The 17750-nt window shown below is 36.2% G+C and overlaps 1 protein-coding gene across 1 annotated transcript; it reads right to left on the reverse strand.

Moving 5' to 3' along the window:
- Nucleotides 1–13828: 13828 nt before the first annotated feature.
- Nucleotides 13829–14482, reverse strand: LOC129237963 (uncharacterized). Its single transcript, XM_054872969.1, has 2 exons — nt 14239–14482; nt 13829–13977 (listed from the first exon to the last, which is right to left on the reverse strand). The coding sequence occupies exons 1-2, from the start codon at nt 14480–14482 to the stop codon at nt 13829–13831; spliced, it is 393 nt and encodes a 130-aa protein (XP_054728944.1).
- Nucleotides 14483–17750: the final 3268 nt, after the last annotated feature.

The following is a 17750-nucleotide window of genomic DNA, read 5'->3' on the forward strand; positions in this document are numbered from 1 at the left end:
CGCTTTGTACAATAAAATACACAGATTCACTACTTCATGTGGATGTTGCCACTTCACCAATACTACCAAAATTTACTACTACACTGCCTGCAAAAACAATATAAACCGCCACAGCACCAGCACCAGCAGCAAAAATATCGGCCTCCGGTTGTGAGTCAGCCCGTTAAATGAAGTACTACCCAAACTGCTGCTGGTGCCCCTGCCTGCTCTAACTATTGATAGCTGATCGCCTTTATTGTTTGCTGCTGGTTGCTTGCTATTTTCTGCTTACTGTTTTTTTAGCCCCAAGCAATGAGTGAGTTTTTTGGGCTGGCTTATTGGTGCGATCGTTGTTGATCGTGTTGAGCTGCAAAGGCGCGCTTCAGCTTAAATCTCTAAATATAAAGTTTTTCTTGTTCACAATATCCCTCATTTTATATTATTTATTTCTGTTATTATAATAATTTTTTCAACATGGCATTTGACTGGCGCTGCGGCTATGGCTGTCCGTAGCCGTGCCTCCGAATTTGTTGTAATATGCGCTTGGCTGTTGGCAGCGTATTTGCTCGTATTTTAATTTGTGACTTAATTCTGGGAATGAAGTGTAATATTTGTGCTCACTTTTTCATATCCCAGTAGAGTTTGCGGTCGTTTTTCGTTTTTTGCTGGAATAGTCTCTTGCGGGTACTGTTTACTAACTTTTGTGCGTAAGCATGCCGTTTGGAATACTCCATTTTATATTGGGTGTCCTATGAAGGTGAGTATTGAAAATACTCCATATTACCTCCCAAACGAGCAGTGAGGAAGTGCTTCCATAAGAATGGGTCTGCGAATCTCCTTATCGACTAAAATATACAGATTTAATAACTTATGTTTTTTAAATGTATTTGATGAATAAAAGTATTTTTTCAATTTTTCTGTAATATGAAATTTTGCCTTGTGCAAAGCTTTTCCAAAGATTTTTAAATCTTCGTTATTGGAGCTGAAAGCTTGAAGAAAGCTTTGCATCCCCTATAAAAGTTTAACAAAAATTAATGAAAACTATTCAATATTATTATTTATTTCCAGAAAGGAACTTGCCAAAAGTTCATAACTTTTTTGAAGTTTAGTTTTGCTTAGGTCAAAAATTTCATGCATAAATTTTAAAATCGGCAATTGGTTGAATGTGAAGCTTTTTGATTATATATAATTGGCGCGTACACCCTTTCTGGGTGTTTGGCCGAGCTCCTCCTCCTATTTGTGGCGTGCGTCTTGATGTTGTTCCACAAATGGAGGGAACTACAGTTTTAAGCCTACCCCGAACGGCAGATATTTTTTATGAGGAGCTTTTTCATGGCAGAAATACACTTGAAGGTTTGACATTGCCTGCCGAGAGGCGACCGCTATAAGAAAAGGCTTTTTCTTCATTTTGGTGTTTCACCGAGATTTAAACCTACGTTCTCTCTGAACTCCGAATGGTGTCAAGCACCAACCCATTCGGCCACGGCGGCCGCTCTTTGGTTAGCAGCTCATAAACTCCTAAAACGTTTATTCGATTGCGTTAAGTGAGTTGCTTTAAGGTGTTACAGAGGCCTAGAAAAGTTTAAATAATTTGGTTTGGAATCCAATGTATGCCTCTCATTCAAATGCTATGTCAAGACCTTTTATCCATTCGAGAATTCCGTCCCACTATTCATAATAGCTCTCTTTTGTTCTCGCATTTAAGATTTAATTTTAAGTAAATTTATGTATCCAGTCTGTAATTAGTTCTTGTAATCATAGACTTAAATAAAATGCAATGAAATGAAAATTACTCGCTAGCTGTCGCTGAGATCGAGATATTTATAAAAATCGTATTTATAGCCCGATTTGTTTTACACTTGAAGCCTACTATATTAGCTAATTTTTTTTATTAGAAGCAAATTTTGTTTGGAAATAAGTGGCGCTGGGTAATGTTGTACAAAAAATTGTATTTAACTTATGAAGAATGGACATGAAAAATATATTATTTATTTTTTCCTTGTTCACTCCCCTCGGGACCATAGGGCCTGTTCCAGCGTACACGGTTCTGTGCTGTTGTTTTTGTACCGTTCCATAAGATGTCGGCATCTGCTAGTTCGCGCACTATCGACCTTCTCCAAAAGTTTTTTGGTTGAGAGCGACCTCTGCTTCCGTGCGGGTTCCAGTCCAGAGCCATTCTCGTGATTCTCAAGTTTATATAAGCTATCAAAACAATTTCTAAAGCGTTTTTCAGTAAGAGCGCTTCAACTTCTTTTTTGAATACAACACAAACGGTTTGACTTTTTTAACTAATTTGTTTTTTATTATCGAGTTTGAACATATACATTTAAGTATGAAATTCGATCTCTTTTGCATGACCACCGCGTGCACGTTTTACGAAGTCCAATCGTTGAACCCAATTTTCGACCACTCTTTTGCATAAATCGGCCGAAATTCCAGCAATTTCGCGTTCAATATTGGCTCTGAGCTCACAAATTGTCGCCAGCTTGTTACCAAGCCAATGACTTCACATAACCCCAAAGGAAATAGTCTAGAGGCGTGAAATCACACGAGCGCGGCGGCCATTCGACCGGTCCATTTCTGGAAATAATGCGCTCATCGAACTTACTCTTCAACAAATCAATTGTAGCGTGTGCTATGTGGCTTGTGGCCCCGTCCTGTTTAAACCACATGTCGTCTAAGTCCATACCATTCAATTGCGGCCAAAAATAATCGTTTATCATGTCGCGGTATCGATTTCCATTCACAGTAACGTGGCGATCGTTCTCGTCAACAAAAAAATATGGGCCAATTACGCCGCCGGCATGTAAACCGCACCAAACAGTGATTTTTTCGGGATGCAACGGTGCCTCATAAATCACGTGTGGATTGCTTTCTGCCCAGTAACGCATATTTTGCTTGTTGACAAAGCCATTGAGCCAAAAGTGAGCTTCATCACTGAAGATGATTTTTTGGAAAAACAGCAACAGCAACAGAACGATTATTTTCATAAAAAATTTGCACGATTTGCAATCGTTGCTCAAGTGTGTAGCGTTCCATGATGAAATGTATACTAATGAAGTTTACAAATGACAAGGGAAAAATAAAAAATATTGCGTCGTTCGCCCTCCCTATCGGAAAAAAGGTGAAGCGCACCTATTGAAAAACGCTTTATTAATTTTTTTTTATGTTAAACAAAAAACTCATATCAGTTCTCTTTGTTATAAACAAAATTGCGCAATTTAGATTTGGCTCCCCTCATTAGGCAATGGGCATCAGTTTTGGTTACGGTATCTGCCCCTTTCTACCAAATCAATTTAAACCGCTGCTCATTAATTAATTTTTTTTTTTTTGTTTTGGCAATTTTCTTTTAAGAATTGCTTAATATTTCCCAATGGGTCGCAATTTTGGACGGTTTGGTGGGTTGTGGTGCTTTTGAACAATATTTAACGCGTGATTTTCATACCAGTTCATCGCTAGACGGCTATAATGAGACGATGCTAAATCGGAACAGAACAGAACGGAGTCTGCATGTTGTTCCATGAATGGCGGCAAACGTTTTTGCAAACACTCCTTCATATGAATTTCATGATTTTTAGTGCCCGTGGTAATGAAGTTTTGCTTTTTCTACCAGACTTGCAGATAACTTAGTAAACCAAATATTTTTTAGGGAATTTGTTCAACATCTTAAGCTTTAAGGCACTTGGGACTCCTCTCTTCGTTGTAGTATAAAACTCAGCGCCCTCAATCTGCTCAAAGTCGCTTGTTTCATCGTCCATAACCATGTAGCTATATTTATGGATGTCTTGACTGTATAATTTTCACGCAAGTGATTTATCACCCTTTTTTTAGCATTACGATTGGGTTCTTTTTATATGTTCGTAAACCTTCACTTTTGCACACTTCTTGGACGTATCTTTCTGACACATTGACCTTTTTTCAGCATCTCGAAGTGATAGCTCAACTTTTTTCGAAATAATGACACTACTTCTTTGGCTTGTGATCAATCCTTTTTTCTTCCGCTTCCATTCCTTCGTTCAACCGGCAAGACTTCATTGAACTTTTTTAACACATAAGGTAACATACTTTTCAGATATTTAAGTTTTTGCTGACCATTTTCTTGGTTTTTTGTACACAATTTTCTCCGCAAGCGCACACTTAACCGAACACATTTTGAAGAATACGTAGAAGTTACGAAAGGCGAATACGTCAATTAATAATGACAGCAAACACTATGAAGATGTGTACTAATTTTTTATTAACAGTAAGTTTTACGCAACTGACGAGTAAACACAATCGCCTAGTGTTTTCGTGTACTCTATCTCTTATGTCTCGCTTTGCTAGATCTCACGACTGTTTCTACTGGGATATATTACATGCATACATACATACATTCATAGAAATGTGTAAAACTAAAATCTGCAGCTGCGCTTCAAATACATTTATTTAATATAATTTTGCAATACTTTGTGCTACGCAAGCAAATTATAATCTTTTAATCAGTTCTCATTGGTGTCAGGAAGTACTTTTTATAAACGTTGTAGCGCGTCATTAAATCCATTAGCACAACGTTGAGCTGTATACATACATATATATTTCTGGTGTATACATACATACATATTTGTATATATTGCCCAAAATTAGTTTTTATAATAATTCAATTTTGATTGATATTAGTTCAAGCTTTGTCTATTTAATTTATTACTTATTTATTTTTCCTCTTGTGGTGTTATTTGATATTTTGATCGATCGGTCATTAAGTTTGGCGGAACACAGAATTAATTAAATGCGAATGTCCGACAATAATTTGTTGCCTTAGCCTTAGTTAACACGTTTAAATCAGACTTATCTTAAGTTGTTATCCACTCGAAAAAGTTGGAAATACGCTGCTGTGGTATTACGAATAATTTTACGTAGTTTGAGGAAAGAGAAATCCATTATTTTCTCTGTAGATGCCTGTAGTGATCGATATCTCGTAAAGTATTGATCAAATTATTTAAAGTATTCGCTCGTTGTCAAGGTGACATTTTACGCAAAAAAAATTCTTTTCCTGTTTGTTCGTTCCATTCTGTTGCGAGTTACAGGGTGTTCAACCATGTTGGAAGTCAACAAAGAGAAATTTCGGTACATTTTATAGTTTTTTTTGGTAAAGGCGAAAATGAAAGCCAGGAGGCCGCTGAAATTGTGAATGGTATTTATGGTGCCGATACTGTAACAGGTGATTTTGGTTTTGTCGATTCCTTTCAGTCTTTTTTGATGTTATAGAAAATGTCAATAATGTCGAAAATGTCCACAAAATCACAGAAATAATCGAAGTTGACCGGCTTGTTGATAGTCATAGCATCGCCCAGGAGCTAACGATCAACCACAAAACAGTTTTAAACCTTGCGCAAAGCTGGATTTAAAAAAAGGTCAATGTTTGGGTGCCACACCAATTAATACCAAAAAATATGATGGATCGAATTTCCATTTGCGAAGCGCTGACCAATCACAATGAAATCAACTCATTTCTTTAGCGGATGGTGACTGGGGAGGAGAAATGGATCACGTACGACAATATTGTGCGAAAACGATCGTGGTCAAAGCGTGATGAAGCAGCTCAAAGGGTGGCCAAACTAGAGCTAACGGCCAGGAAGGTTCTTACTGTGTATTTGGTGGGACTTGAAAGGAATCCTTTACTATGACAATGGAATTACTTATTATGAGTTGCTTCCGTATGGCCAAACACTAAATTCAGATCTCTCAACAACTGAACCGTTTAAAGCTAGCGGCCAGAATTGGCCAACAGAAGAGTTGCTGTGTTACATCAGGACAACACAACTTTAATGACTCCAAAAACACCTGGAGCTTGATTGATACACTATATACAGGGTGACAAAAAATAACTATATACAAACTTCTCTGTGCAATCAGATGAATGTAAAATTTTTTAGCGAATACTCTTATTTTGTGATTGTTGTGTGTGTTCTGAAGTACAAAAAAAAGTATTCGTTTCTGTTCCAGCTCTTTTTAAATACTTTGTGTAACGATGTCAAGTAGTCGCTCAGCTATTATAGCCCTGCATCAGCTAGGAGCACGCAACTGCGAGATAGCACGGAAGCTTGGAATTGCACGTTCATTGGTTCTCGTGCAATCAAACGATTTATGGAGCTTGGTAATGAAGGTGACCGTCCTGGAAGGGGAAGAAAACGAACTGTTAACACTTCCAACAAGCGAAAAATCATCAAAAAAAGAGTTCAACGAAATTCTAAGGTCTCGATGAGGAAAATTGCTCGTGAGACAGGCATCAATCGTGAATCAGTTCGCCTTATAGCAAAAAAAGAACTTAGACTTAAGCCTTATAAACTATAATAATGTCAGCTGCTCACGGATGAAAACAAGAAAGTAAGACTCGAAAGATGTCGCTCGCTCCAACATCGGGCCACAGGTACGGGCTGGGAAAAAATCATCTTTACGGATGAGAAGCTGTTTACCGTTGAACAAGCTCATAATCATCAAAACGTCAGAAATTCGTCTACAGAAGCCCCTGGACCTGAGTGGACGTTTCTACAGGACTCGGCACCAGTCCACATAGCAAAAACAGCCCAAGAGTGGTGCAAAGGAAAATGTCTCCTCTTTCATTACTTCCCAAGAATGGCCACCCTACTCACCGGATCTGAATCCGCTAGATTACAGCGTATGGTCGATTTTGGAAGCAAGAGCCTGTGCAAAACACCACAAAACTTTGGAGTCCCTGAAGCAAGCGTTGCGTTGAGCGTGGGATCGCCTAATGGTAGACGAACTACGGTCTATACCCCAAAATTTTTGGAACGTTTGAGCTTGTGTACTCGTGCTAAAGGTGGCCACTTCGAAACTAGCTGAATATAATGTTATTTACTCAAACATTGTCTATTAAAATTTCATAATTTGTTTTGAGCTACTATCAGTGATAAATTTTTTTTATTAAAAAAAGTTTTCACCCTGTAGTGCGGACCTGGCACCAAGCGATTACCACCTTTTTCTTTCATTGCAAAACTTCCTGAGTGATAAGAAATTGGTATCAAGAGAAGATTGTGAAAATCGATTACTAGAGTTTTTCGTCAATAAGGATCAAGACTTCTGTGAGAGAGGCTTTATAAAGCTACCTTTCAAATGGCAACAAACTATGCAACAAAATGGTGCATATTTGACTCAAATCGGACAATCGTATCATCTAAAATAAAATTTTGAATTTTAGGCAAAATGAATATGGTCGCTACTTAAGTTCGGAGGTAGGCAGGGAAAAAGCAAAAATATTTACAATGGAAAATTGCTTTCTTGCCTTTCAAAATATTGTCCATAAAGGACAATTGCATGCATTTCAACCAATTTTTCCTCAAACCGAAACGAGCTTCGTTTTGAACGATTATCAAATTAACAGAATCCAACGAGAGGAAATCATTTTCGTGGCCAAATGATCAAGCAATAATGAATGTGTGCGAATATATTACAATACATGACAATCTTGCAATATCATTTTTCCTGAAACAGCAAAAAATTTTATACGAGCTCTCAAATTTCGTCCTGGAGCGAAAAGCGACCACGGTTGAATTCGGAAAACCAGCGAAACCAATTTAACTCGAGATGGTTTTCGACACCAAAAGTCAAAGCGAGTTAATCCACACTCATGTTGCTTTGATTCACGTCGAAAGTCGTAGAAAATCGTCGCACCAAAATTAATGGGATGATGAGATGGATGTTAATAATAAATAAAAAAATTTATGCGGACAGTCTTGATTGGTTATTTGACCGAGGTCCTCCTCTTATTTGTGTTAAGGGTTTCGATGTGTTGTTTCACACAAGGAGATATTTTGGCAGATATTTTTTATGTGGAGCTTTATCATGGTAGAAATACACTCGGAGGTTTTCCATTCCCTGCTGAGGGGCGACCGCTATTAGAAAAAAACTTTTTCTATCATTTTGCTGCTTCATGCGCGGAGATTTGCACCTACGCGCTGCCGATTGGTAGTCACGCACCAACCCACCATTCGGCTATGGCGTCTAGTCATAGAAATATTTGTATCACGTGAAGAAAGACGATTTCTAATAGAAATTTTCTTCTTAATGCTCTGTAGTAGAATTTCATGAGGATAACTTTTGCGGGAAATTTTAACACCATACTTTCGTTTTTTGCTGGGCAATTTAGCCTCCTTGTTAACAAAAACCAAGAAGTCCCTTGAAGAGTTGAAGAAAAGTTGATGTAACCTTGAATGAGTTGGGAGCCTTGATTGCTGCCTGGCTTCAAAGTTAAAGCGAGCGCATTTTTCTACTGCGTAGGCTTCCGCAATATACATATTTGTATTCTTGCCTAACGCTTCCGTGTATCTTTTTCCTGGGCGACAGACATCTACGTCTGCGCCTTCCTCGGTGAAGGATCCGTCGGTCTATCATGTTATAACGTTCTGGTTTTTCGGGTAGGCTTTAGATACGTCTTTTTATTGCCCAGTTCAATATTCATATTTTGTTGTTATTGTAGTAGTTTACTAAACCCTTTTAGTACGGTATGGTCACCGGTCGTCCTCGTATAACTCATCTAACGGTAGATGTAGAAAATGTGCTGTTTCGACAGGTTGCGTCGAAAGGGTGTTATGTGAGTAGGACATGTGAATACGGTCAGTGTCGCTGTGCCTTCACATATTGGACATACCTGTATGTTGGGTATGTCGGTAGGAGTTTAGTCTGCTATATTATCCAGAACGTTATTGGGCCAAAATTACGCGAGTCTAGCGAGGCAGCCGAGTGGCCCAGTGTACAAACAACACAATCATGATCAACAGATTGAGATGGGCGGGTCACATATTGCGGGCAAACACTTATTACCCACAACAAATACTCTTCGGTAAATGCCACAGACAGAGAAGAAGAGGTCGCCCGCCGCTTGGATGGATTGACGGAGACGCAGGCTTATTGGGATTTCGGGTATGAAGGGCACAGGCACGAAACCGATACAATTGGAGACATATGCTACAGCAGGCGAAGACCCGACCGGGGTTGTCCAGCCAACAATAATGATGATGACAAACAGGGTGGCAGAACCATAACTTTATTGCTGTTGGTGTGGAGGAATGCTGCTGAGGTGGCAATCTATAACCGCAAATAAATCCGTTCGTTTCGTTAACATAAAACCACCTTTCTTATTTTTTCCCATAAAAAAATTTAATTTTGTTGCACAGTCCTATTAGTAAAACCTGATACTACATTTACAATATTTTTTTTTTATTTTTTGTACTTTTTTCACATTTTTTTTGTTTGATATCTGAAAGTATGCCAACCGTTTTTAGCAATTTTTAAAATCTCATGCCATATTAACACAGCAAACAAATATTTCGATCACAAACACACACACACCCGCTGATGTTCCTTTCCTTTTACAACACTTTTATTCTTTTTCCGTATATGGGACGATGCTCTCGAACAACCGTTGAAGCACCAGTATCGATGAGTGTGACGATGACGGTAACGGGGGCAAAGACATCTACCTATCAAACACAAGGTCGCCGTGCATACACACACACAACCACAATTACTTATGCACATACTTACATACATATGTACGTATGTACGCGTTCAAAGTGTCTATCGTGCCGTAATAGCGCACAAGAGTGCATCATGCAAGCTGATTGCACATAAAGATGCAAGTTGCCCCCTCATACGTGATGCTCAATGAGATTGTGACTACTACACACATTCAACCATTGTAAACTGTTTCCAGGGAGGCAGGAAGGCAGGCAGGCAGGCAGTTAGGCAGTTAGGCAGTCAGTCAAAACAGCAAGCAGTCTTGATCGCGTGTCGGATTCGTCGCCCGCCTCTACTTCTTCTGAAGAGGTGGAATACGTAGTGCCTACTTATTTATGTTTAAGTACCAACATTCATGTAATGATTATGGTGAAAAAAAGCGCTTGCGTGGACGTCGTAAAGTTGTGTTTTTGTTGAAGCAGTTCCGATGAGCCAAACAGCCAGCAAACCAACAAACTAGCAAGCCAGCCCGCTAGTCCGTTAAAAGTGTAAGCAAGCAATAAGTAATTCATTTAGAGTGCTTGATTTATTGTTCTTCCAGCTGTTGAGAAACACATTCCGACAAATATGTCTATGTATAATAGGTATTGTATAGGATATATATATACATATTGTATATATGTACACTGTTGTTAAATATAATAGTAGAAAAATGATGTAATTTTTTGAAAAAAAAAGAAAATCAATTTATTTCATTCAATACTAAGTAACCTATATGTAAAATTTAGTTAAAAAATGTATTGCTACCACCAATTGGTTACCTGTTCTATTATTTTTTCCCGGATCTAACCAAGAAAATATTTTTTTTGTTTTTGTTCAAAATTCTTTATTCATCAACGTAGTTTCCATCAAGAGCAACTCTCTAGCGCCGCTCTAAGATTTTAATACCACTTTTGTAGAACAATTTGTCTTTTGCCTCAAAATAGGCTTCAGTTTCAGCGAAAACCTCTTCATTCTAGCGACATTCCTTACCAACGAGCAGCGAGCATTTTTTTAGGTCCGCGAACAGCCAGTAATCGCTGAGAGCCAAATCTGGCGAAGGCAGTGGATGTGGGAGCAATTCGTAGTTCAATTCATGTATTCATGCCATTGTTTTGATTGACTTGTGACACGGTGCGTGTCTTAATGAAGCAAAACAGTGAGCAATCGCGGCATCCACTTTTAACAGAGCTTTCTCATAGTCAAATGCTCATGCAATATAAAGCCAATCGTTTGATATCTTTACGATGTCAGTTAACTCACGCAACTCCACTTTTCGATCATTCAAAACGATTTTGTGGATTTTTTTGATGTTTTCTGGTGTTAGCGCCTCATTCGTTGTGCACCATCGGTGTTTCTACGACCAAGTTTGAAGTCAGAAAACCTTCGTTTTTTGTTGCTTCTGATAGAGCGTGGAGTGGAGTCCCCATACCACTTTTCAAGCCATTGCTACGCTTGTACGGTATTTTCCCCATCAAGAAGCAGTGTGAAATCAAAACACGATTTTTTTTCTTTCAATTGTTGTGAAAATAACAAAAGTAGCGTCACTCTTAGCGCAATAACTCACAAGGTAATGAAGAGAATATCATAAAATTTTAACAGCTGTCTTTTTAAGGTTAGTACTATTTAAAATGAAGTGAATGCAATAAAACTAGTGTCATCTATGGGTGAGGCCCGGGACTTTTCAGCCCATGTGTTAGAAGTTGAAATGCAAGGATAATAGATTTATAAGGTCCTCTTTGACTATGGGGAAAAAGAAAGTTCGCGACAGCCACGTCACATGAGATTCCGCAGCCTAATTCTGCCCAATCATTTCACATGTTTTCATACACTTGTCCAATCAGCCGTTGTTCAGATCATAGATGACTAAATGCGAAATTCTTTTTCTCATGAAAGTGCTGTAAAAATGTGCATATTTTATAACATTCGTCAGTGTTGCCACACCGGAAGACATATTGAATTGGTATTTTTTTAAACAAAAATTGGGAATTTTCAGTTTACACACCACCAGGTTAGTATTTAGTGCGCGGTTAAGAGCAATCAGTATAAAATACATAAATAAGCTATAAATTCAAAAATTGATACTTCAATGAAATTATTTAAAATTGAAATAGAAAAGTAATAAAATAATAATAAAGTAATGAACACGAAAAACATATGAACATATGAACAATAAATACATAAAATATTGCATTTTCATAATATAATATAATAAGTGGATAACAAAATACAAAAAAATGTAAACAACAAGCAGAATGAATTAAAGCAAATAACATTATTATTTAATAACTTAAAAATAGTACAAAAAAAGTAAAAAAAGTATATTTATAAAATGTTGTATCTCAAACTCAAATTCAATTCCCTTACCGAGGCTTTTCAACCATAAAATCTTTACATATCGCACTTGTTACGTTAAAGCGTAACAACTCAAAATCTGAACATTTTCAGTAGAGACGAAAAACTGTTTCCGTAAATATTAATAATATATTACAAGGAAAAAAATATGTATCTGCACGAAAATATCACTAAAAACAATATATCGGTTGTTTCATTCTTATTTGTTTAGTAGTTGCGCTAAAAGAACAAATTTTTGAGTTGTTACTCTTTTCTTGAAATTTTTGTATACACTTAGTGGTGCTATTTTGAGTTGTCTCTGTTTAACTGAAAAAATAACACGTAACTTAAACAAACCGTTTGGTTGTAAACAGGCACAATTCAAAATGTTACACTTTATGTGACACAAATTTGTTCAAACACTTGGAGACAACTAAAAATGTAACTCTTTAGTTGAGACAAAAGAAGTCATTCTGAAAACGAAGAGAGAGTCATAACGGTTTTTTTAACGAAAGACTAGACAAATCACTGAACGATTTTTACAGTGGGTAGAGATGACCTCTGTACATTGTTTTCTTACAAAAAACTAAAATTTGGAAATTTTGAGTTGTTACGCTTTAACGTAACAAGTGCGATATATACAAATTTACAGACATAAACCAACACCATGTTTTCAATAAAATTACATGCAAATGTAAAATGTATTCAGATATCTACACAACACGAATTATAATTAAAAACCGGAAAGGATATAAGAGACCTTGGAAAATTCTAAAAACACACTTTAAATTATTACTTTTCAATTTAATTTATTTTAAAACAAATAATTATAAATATTTAAATCGCGTTATTCTTCCATTAAAGCAACAACGAACTGTTTTCGTTAGTTATTTTTAGTGTCTTACTTCTGGCAGCCCGCCATTTCGACTAACAGCTGTTCATCAGTTCATGGATTGGTAATTCTGCCAAGTATTGAAACGTGTTCCTAGTTCCGAGTTCCACACAATATGAAAGACTCTCATATCTTATTATCTGTGGTTCAGATAGCAACGAAACAACCTGATGAGTGCAGGCTTTGTTGATTTTTTTTGGTATACCACTAACACAATCTTATCGCTAGCCGCAATTTGCACGTTGATTCCACACATATTCACACGTACGTCCAATCAGTCGTTCCTTAGACGGCAATGAAGTGTCATTGGTTGATTTCTTTCGTATATCACCAACACAATCTCAGTTTTTTATTAAACTCATCTCCTGTTTCGGCAGGCTAAGCTGATCTGTCAAATTCGCTGAGAGCCGAATAGCGGTCCATTATGGAGCACATTTTCTCAATTCTTTTCATCATGGATGGAATGTAATAGAGAACAAAAAAACCGTTAACCACTGATCACGTATTGTAAACAATCTTAACAAAAACAATTTGCATATAGTAAGTGATACAGTCCACTCGAAAAATTTAAATGCACTGTTTCTATTATATTTTCCAACAGTGTATAAGCACATATGTATGTATGTATCTATGGTGTTTTACAAGTTGTAACAATAATTTTTTTTTTTTTTTTTTTTTTTTTTGTAATAAAACTCCAACTTCTTGGCACCGAAAAGTGTAATCGGTTAAATACAACACAGCTGTTGCTCGAAAAGTGCAAATGAAAGGATTTCAAATTGGTCTATGCAAGGTGAATACAGGCAATTTAGACATTTTTGAGTGTACGCACAGTGACTTACTACACACATACATAGGGGAGATCGGGGGGTTATGAGACGGGTTTTGTTTTTTGACCATAAACATAATATAACCTATCCATTTTTCTGCACATTAAAATTTTTTAATTGTGATTAAGTATAACAACACTTTGACAAAAGATTAATTTCTTAAAATTATAGAAAAATCTCTAAGTTTTGCCTGCCTGCTCAAAAATCATTTTTTTCGGATTTTCGCATGTTCGGGGGGTTGTGAGACACAAATTTCATCAGAAAGAAAACGGCCTGATTTTATAAAAATTTTTTATTTCAATCGTTAAAAAGGCATATATTGGCTTCTACAATATAATTGATATGATCGTAGAGACTTTTTCGCGATTGTAACCTCCTTAATAGCAGCCACAAAAACATTGGCATCAATCGCAGGTTTAACAGTCTGACTATACTTATGACGCACCATAATGTCTGAAAAATAAATAATTAATTATCAAAAACCCTGTATTTATCCAATACAGTGTAAATAACACTAAACGTAACACAGAAATGCGAGATACGGCTGTAGAATACTATTAAATGTTCCTAGATTACGGAAATAGCATGTCTCATGACCCCCCGAATACGCTGTCTCACGACCCCCCAATTGCTTTATTTTCAATGTGGCCACTGTTTTATGGATGCATTTAATATTTACGCAAAACTCTTGTTGTGGGTCAAAAGGCTACTCACCAAGGAAGGTTTTGATGCATGCACTTTTATAATTAGCTTGTTCAACAAAGTGTAAGAAACAACAAAAACGATTATCAGCAAAACTTTCAATCACACAAGTGGAGTCGCGGTATGAGGACACACAAATAACCTGCATGAACAAAATATTTGTCATGTAAATATTATGATTGAAAGCTAGCAAGAAGTTACGCAGATACCAGACAGATGCCGCGCTCTTCAGTTCAGGGCTGTGAGCGTGTCTCATGACCCCCCGTGTCTCACGACCCCCCGATCTCCCCTACATATGTATTGATGCACGTGTTCTGTATAGCAGATACGAATCTCTATATTAGTATGTAAGTCATCACTGTAATTAATCATTTTAATTTATAAAGAAGCATAGTTTTTTTGTCATCGCAATGAATACACTTTTCGGTTCCTAATTAGTGTAATAGTCACATTCGGAATCAATTAAGTTCTAGGAATTCTATTCTAACTATGCATGCTGCGTTTTTATGAAATGGTTGTTGCAGCTTGCTTAGAGTTTTTCTCTTACATTTTGACTTAATTTTCCAGGAAAATATTTTATGTACTATAATTACATTAAATAATAATAATAGTACAAAAATGCAATATTTAAAATCTAAATGATGTTATCACTGTGGTTTTTAAACAGAATTTATGAGGTGAGATAAAATGTTCTCTACGTTTTTTCGCTTTATCAAAATTTTCAAATGCTGTTAAATAGGTCAATCCATTTAGAAATTGGTACCAATGTGTCCAAAGATGCGATTCGAGGATGTTTACGTGCAGAAGACCTCAAATTTATTTATTTATTAAACCAATGAATATAATAGATTCTTATTGGCTAAGTGGACATATTTTAAAGTTAATAGGCAAGAAAAAAAAGAAATGAAAATGAAAAATCTATCTCAACAAATTTAGAGATTTTATTAAACTCAATTAAGGTTAAATACCGGAGCACATTGGAAAAATACTTGCATGCGCGAATTCGGAACGGAATTGGACAAACGTAATATTTACGGATGAATCTTCCTTTGGGTGAATAGTAGCATACGTCGGGCTTGGTGTATTGCTGATAATTAAAAACTTCAACAAACTGTTAAGCATCCAGTTAAGGTTCATGTTTGGGGCTGCTTCTCCGAAAATGAATTTATTTGTGTTTATTGCCGATTTGAGTGCAGTTCGGATGAATAAAATTTATCAAAAATCATTATTATCGTCAGCTGCGAAAATGTTTTGAAGAAGTGGCCAAGGATTTTAGAAGAAGACGAGCATCGAATCGGAAGGTGTTTAGAGTGAAAAAGGCAAAATGTGATTGAAATATTGAATTGGCCTTCACAGTCGCCTGAACATTCGGAACGCTTTACTTTTCTTTGTTGTTAAGAAATTTCCAACTTTTGATTTAATGTGATTATACTAACAGCCAACCAAAAATCCAAGAACCGGACCATCCAGACATTTTATGTTTAAGAAATGAGCAAACGAAATTTTTAAAACTCGTTTTCTTGTACCATATACATATTTCTTAAAATGTAAAAAGAAAATTTTCATGTTTCTGAAAAAAAAAAATTGTTTTGCTTGTAATTTTTTTAATAACTTGTACAATTAAAGCTTACATTTTTTCCAGACATTCTAAGTTTAAAAAATGAGTAAGACAAATTTCGAAAATCGATTTCTTATATATCATATTTCTCACATATAAATCGAAAATTTTCATGTTTTTGGAAAACAAAAATTGTTTGTTTATAATTTTTTGTAATAACTTGAACAAGAACCAGACCATCCACGTCCTGAGTGCGAACACATCTTTTCATACATTTTCTAGACATTTTACGTTTAATGAGCAAAAGAAATTTTTAAAACTCGTTTTCTTGTACCATATACATTTTTCTTACAATGTAAATCGAAAATTTTCATGTTTTTGAAAAACATTTTTTTTCTTTTTTTTTTTAATTTTTTTTAACTTCTGTTTGGCGATATCTCGTAAACTACAAGAGTGAAAATGTATGTGAATTTTCGCACTCAGCGAGCGATTTTACATAGAAATTGGATTGATCTGATTCTTGGAGCAAAAATTAAATAAGTGTTTCAAAACCTTTGTAATACGTAAACAAAAAATTGTGTATCAAATCTCAGTTCCTAAAAAAAGGCAACTCACTATTTTCTATCAAACTAAAGTACACACTTTAACGTTTATTAATGTGTTGATTGAAACGACAATATTTTTTTGGAGCTGCTAGCTTTCCTTTCCTTTCTTGGTAATACCTTTCGAATGCAGTGTTCGTCACTGGCTGAGGCCATATTTTCGATTATATTGGGAGTGCAGAAATACAACACTTAAGTTTTTTCGCGAAAGTCAACGGATTTCTTGTTATAAGGACGTTTTCTGTAACGTATGTACCAGTTTGATACATATTTTGCGCCACAGTATGTATAATTGTTTACACACTTGTTCCTTAATTAGTAATTCTATTTCTCCGAGCTTCTTCTCCAATTCATTACATGTTCCTTGATATTGCCTTTGAAATGGGTAGACCTACAATTTTACTCCATATGACAGTCCATTTCTTATGAAAACATTTTCAAGGCAGAAGTACATTCGAAAATATTGCCATTTCCTACCGTGGACGACAGCTATTAAACAAAAATGTTTCCACTGGTCATTCAATAAGTTTTGCAGTTCGGTAAGAAAAACACAATTTTATGGTTTGGAATATCCTTTATTTTCAGTATAGTCTCCTTGAACATCAATACACTTGTTCAAACGAGATTCCAATTTATGAATTCCATCCCAGAAGTGAGAATCTGACAGGGCTGCAAAATACGTTTCCACAGCTGTTATGACCTCATCATTTAATGGAAAACGCTTCGCACGCATGCTTTTTTTTAGGTCTGGAAACAGTTGGAAGTCGCTTGGGGGCAAATCTGGTGTATTACGATTAATGCTCCAACAATTCGAACTTCAATTCATGAATTTTAGACATTTCGAAATGCTCTTGTGACGCGGTGCATTGTCCTGATGAAAAATAAGTTTTTTCTTTTGCAAACTGGGTGTTTTTTCACCAAAATTTTCTTTCAGCTGGTCTCAAAGGTTTCAAAAATATTCAGAATTTGTTGTTTTATAAGTTTGAAAGTAACCCATGAACAAAACTCCTTTCGCGTCTCAAAAAACTCATGCTAAAACCTTCTTGGCCGACATCTGGACACAAATTCGCTTAAAAACCAGGTTCAAATCACTCTTTAGCCTCCTGTTTTGATTCAGGATCATGGTGATAGACCCTAATCTCATCTATAGTCGCATAATCGACGCACAAAATCAACTTAATGATTTCGAAAATGCTTTAAATGTTGCTGAGAAAGTCGCATTCGAATGTGTTTTTGATCCATTGTTAGCGAAGGCGGCACCCATTGTGCATACAGCTTTCTGAAACCCAATACTTCAGTTAAAATGTTGCTTACATTGTCCAATGAGATGCCTAGCACTTCTACTAAATCACTTTGAGTCACTT

Source organism: Anastrepha obliqua, chromosome 1 (assembly GCF_027943255.1).
Source record: "Anastrepha obliqua isolate idAnaObli1 chromosome 1, idAnaObli1_1.0, whole genome shotgun sequence".
NCBI classification, from domain to species: domain Eukaryota; kingdom Metazoa; phylum Arthropoda; class Insecta; order Diptera; family Tephritidae; genus Anastrepha; species Anastrepha obliqua.